Source organism: Callospermophilus lateralis, chromosome 2 (assembly GCF_048772815.1).
Source record: "Callospermophilus lateralis isolate mCalLat2 chromosome 2, mCalLat2.hap1, whole genome shotgun sequence".
Classification (NCBI taxonomy): Eukaryota; Metazoa; Chordata; class Mammalia; order Rodentia; family Sciuridae; genus Callospermophilus; species Callospermophilus lateralis.
Genome location: NC_135306.1, coordinates 197,146,714 through 197,150,926, shown reverse-complemented (window position 1 = coordinate 197,150,926; position 4,213 = coordinate 197,146,714). Strand labels below are relative to the sequence as shown.

The 4,213-nt window shown below is 38.2% G+C and overlaps 1 protein-coding gene across 1 annotated transcript; it reads left to right on the top strand.

Annotated features, from left to right (window-relative positions):
• The first annotated feature begins 1,719 nt into the window (after positions 1-1,719).
• On the top strand, positions 1,720-2,661 carry LOC143390507 (olfactory receptor 5AK2-like). Its single transcript, XM_076842884.2, has one exon. It carries the CDS (start codon positions 1,720-1,722, stop codon positions 2,659-2,661), a length of 942 nt encoding a protein of 313 aa, XP_076698999.2.
• Positions 2,662-4,213: the final 1,552 nt, after the last annotated feature.

The following is a 4,213-nucleotide window of genomic DNA, read 5'->3' as shown; positions in this document are numbered from 1 at the left end:
GAGAGAATATTATGCAATATGGGAGGTAATCCATGAATGTTTGGTAGAAATTGCTTGCAACATGGATGAATTGAGTGTTTTTGTGTGTTATTTTTAGATTGCAAATTTAATACTTAAATTTTTATATATATCTGACACATGCATACATGCAAGTTTGCACACACACATCATCACTCTTAAGAGCATTTAAAAAAATAAAGAATGAAAAAACATAAAAGAACAAGTGTCAACTTATATTTATGATACAAACTAACATGATTCAACAAACAGCATGTACCAGCAACCAAATATGAAAGGGAAAATAACTTGTATCACAGGATCTGACTCTCAGTAAAATGACTTAGAAACACAAATGGACCTCATTGCAGTTCTTCTTTAGAAACAAACCATGATTCAAAAATGAGAATTATTATGTAACATTGCTGTTTTCCTAATTTTTTTTTTAGGAATTTTTTTTTTTTTTAAATTTAGGATTTAATGATTTCTGGCTTACAAAGGACAACATAGGAAATGTTAATTTAGACAGAATGTGAGAAAGAGTAGATGAGAGATTCAAAAGAAGGCTAGATAAAAGTATCTGCAAATCCACTCAGTAGAAATATTGGCAAAAATAAAAATTTTAATGAGAAAGTAGAACACCAAACATTTAGTGAGAAGTAGAACACCAAAATCTTTGACTATTGGACAGTGATCAAATTATTTTGTAGTTAAGGAAAGAAAATGAACATAAGGCACATTGTGACACCAGTGACCACAAGGAAGTGAGTATATGGGACCCGTGCGCAGGTAGCTACAGTGTACACTGGGGCTTCCACCAGAAGGTGAAGTGGCCACACTTGGGCGGAGTGAATGTATGTGTCAGGCCCTCAAACTCAATGGTGGTGTTTCCAGGAATACAACACAGAGAAATGTTCACACTGAGGTATTTGCAGTAAGACCAGTTGTAGGCGATCTGCTCTTCATCACTAGCAGAGGACACAGGAAAATGGAGACAATGGACAACACAGAGCACACCTTGTCCAGGGTGGTCTGTGGACCATCATTGCACCAGGGTCTCCATTACCTGGCCATGGTGAGATAAGTGCAGAAAGTGACCGTGCACGTTTAAAACTTCTAAAGAATTTTGACAATGCTGACATTGGGGTCGAAAACATATTAATAATTTAAAAAGAAATGATCCATTTCCATAGATACATTGAAAACATTTTTACAGAAGACTGTAGGTGACCATGAGCCCATGTTAGTCACAGTGGACTTGGTGAGTAAGCAAAGGGGTAAAATGGGAAAATGGACATAAATTAGAGCAAGATCATATACAACTATCTGGGCAGGCTAAGGTTTTCAGATATGACAATTTATATTTGGGTAAATGGTATTTTCACTAAAATATAGAGAACGTTTTTAAAAAGCGTTAAGTGAATAAAAGCCAGCATATTTTATGTTCCTTAACCGATATATTTAGGAAACATCAATCACTTCCTGAGAGCTCAGCTGATGCTCAAATAGCCATTTCTCCAAAATACACAGGCAATTATCTGTGCTGAGCACCAAGGTTCAGCCTGGAAATTCAAGTCCATTATGTCACAGAAATACGCTGAGCCCACTGTGGAACTCAATGTTATACCATTTTCACATCTACATTAAGAGAATCACAGGGTCATACCTTTTCTGCTCTTGTCTCTTTGCCATTTTACACATGCTGTTTAATCTTTAGCAACCATGGGACACAATAATGGCACTGAAGTGACTGAATTCATTCTGCTGGGATTTGCAGGTCAACACAAGTTTTGGCACATCCTCTTCATGGTATTTCTGGTGACCTATGCAGCCACCTTACTAGGCAATGTGGGGATGATCCTCCTCATCAAGAGCCACTCCTCCCTTCACACTCCTATGTACTTTCTCCTCCAACACTTGGCTTTTGTGGACCTCTGCTATGCCTCTGCTATCACTCCCAAGATGCTGCAGAATTTCCTGTGCAACAAACAATCCATCTCCTTCACAGGATGTCTGGTGCAATTGCTGGTCTATGGTACTTTTGTAACCAGTGACTGCTACATCCTGGCTGCGATGGCAGTGGACCAATACGTGGCCATCTGTAACCCACTGCACTATCCAACTGTCATGTCTCGGAGATGCTGCATTCAGCTGCTGCTGGGTTCATACTTCATGGGTTTCCTGAATGCCTCTGTAAACACAGGTTTTACTTTCTCATTGAACTTTTGCAAATCCAATGCAATTAATCATTTCTTCTGTGATGTACCCCCAATCCTTGCCCTGTCATGCTCCAGTATCCACGTCAACATCATGGTACTGACTGTCTTTGTGGGGTTTAACTTGACATTCACTGTGCTGGTTGTCATCTTTTCCTACACATGCATCCTGGCTGCCATCCTGAGGATATCTTCTGCTGCAGGCAGGAAGAAAGCCTTCTCCACATGTGCCTCCCACCTGACAGCAGTCAGTATTTTCTATGGGACTCTCTTGTATATGTATGTACACCATGGGACCAGTAGATCTCAAGAGCAAGAAAAAGTGGCATCTGTGTTTTATGGTATCATAATTCCCAAATCAAACCCTCTCATCTACAGCCTGAGAAACCAGGATGTGATAAAAGCCCTAAAACACATAGGAAATAAGAGCTTCTATCTTGAAACATGATTTCTATGTCAGCAGGATCCAACAAGAAGGCCAAAGGGCTCTTAGTATTCAATCAAGTGATGAGGCAAATGTTTCTGACAAAAAAATCTGTTCCTTAATTATCAACAACACCTAAAAGATGCCAAAAATCAATTGATTACATAATTGAATTTCTAATAATATGTTTCTTAGAAAACAGCCATCTGAAAATAGTAAGTTTTTGCTATTGCCTTTGTACACTTTGATGAGCCTCTTGATATATCTGACATTAAATTAATTAAAGAGAACATAATCAATGCTATATCGATGCCTCTTCAGTTACACTATGAAGATTCACCTAGGGAAAAACCCGTTTGTTTTTTTTGTTTTTTCTTTTTTTTTATTGGTTGTTCAAAATATTACAAATCTCTTGACATATCATATTTTATATATTAGATTCAAGTGGATTATGAACTCCCATCTTTACCCCAAATACTGATTGCAGAATCACATCGGTTACACATCCACATTTTTACATAATGCCCTATTAGTAACTGTTGTATTCTGTTTGGTTTTTATGAAGTACTTGCCTTCTCTTCTCTTTTGTTCTTGTCTTCAGAATAAAAATAGCTCTTGTTTTTCTCTCAATATTTATCTTATTATTATGAAGTCAATTTTAGAGGGCATTTCTTCAGATAATATGTACCTACAGAAGAATCAGACCAAGAGGACAATATGGTAGGTCATCACACGTATGGAGGAAAAAATCCACCCTTTCCATCCTATTTTCTTACCAAATTAGGAAACTGACACTGAAATCAGGAAAATCTGGTATATCTCAGCATTATCATTGGTAAAATGTACCTTGAATCTTCAACTCTCTTCCACTATCGGTGTATGTCTTAGGAAAACAAAATCCAATGCAGAGGAGACTCATTGCCCAAATTCCAAAATTGAGAACAGATACGAGAATTCAGGATTAAATCTGGAAGTCAAGTATGCACTCAGAACATGGTATTCTCAACAGCTGGAGGAAAAATGAAAGGATTAAGCACACACTCATCCTATTTACAGGAAATATAAATTAAAAGGCTGAGAACCCTTGTTGCAATTCTGTTTTGGTATTTTCTCTGGTTAGTTAAACCACAGGGAGGTGTCAGTGGGACCTCTGTTCACCACCTTTCCCAATGTTTCCAGAAAGTTCACTGAGATAGAAACAGTGGGTTGTCAACCAACCATCACTCAAATGTGCCAAGGGAATTCAAATGATTCCCAACCATGCAGCAGGGTGCATCACAGTAGAGAAGTCCTCAAATTAGTTGAGTCTGGTCTCATATGATATTGCTGGTATCCTGTCCATCCTTCCCCCAGTTGAGAGAAATCTTAATTCTACTCTGAAGTGTAAGTAAATCTCTAAAAATGAAGTACAGGTTTGATCTTTTCCATGCTGGACCATCCTCATGGAGGGAACGTCAGGAAGTTTTCCCATCCTGATATTCTCCTTATACAACTGTTCTTAGAGACAATGGCTGCCAGTGCCCTTGCTCAGAGGAACTGGACTGCTCAGAGGTGGGAAATATTCTTAGTCAATTTC

What these genes read in the sequence shown, in the direction of transcription:
- LOC143390507 (XM_076842884.2), top strand. Translation starts at nt 1,720, where the DNA reads ATGGGACACAATAATGGCACTGAAGTGACTGAATTCATTCTGCTGGGA.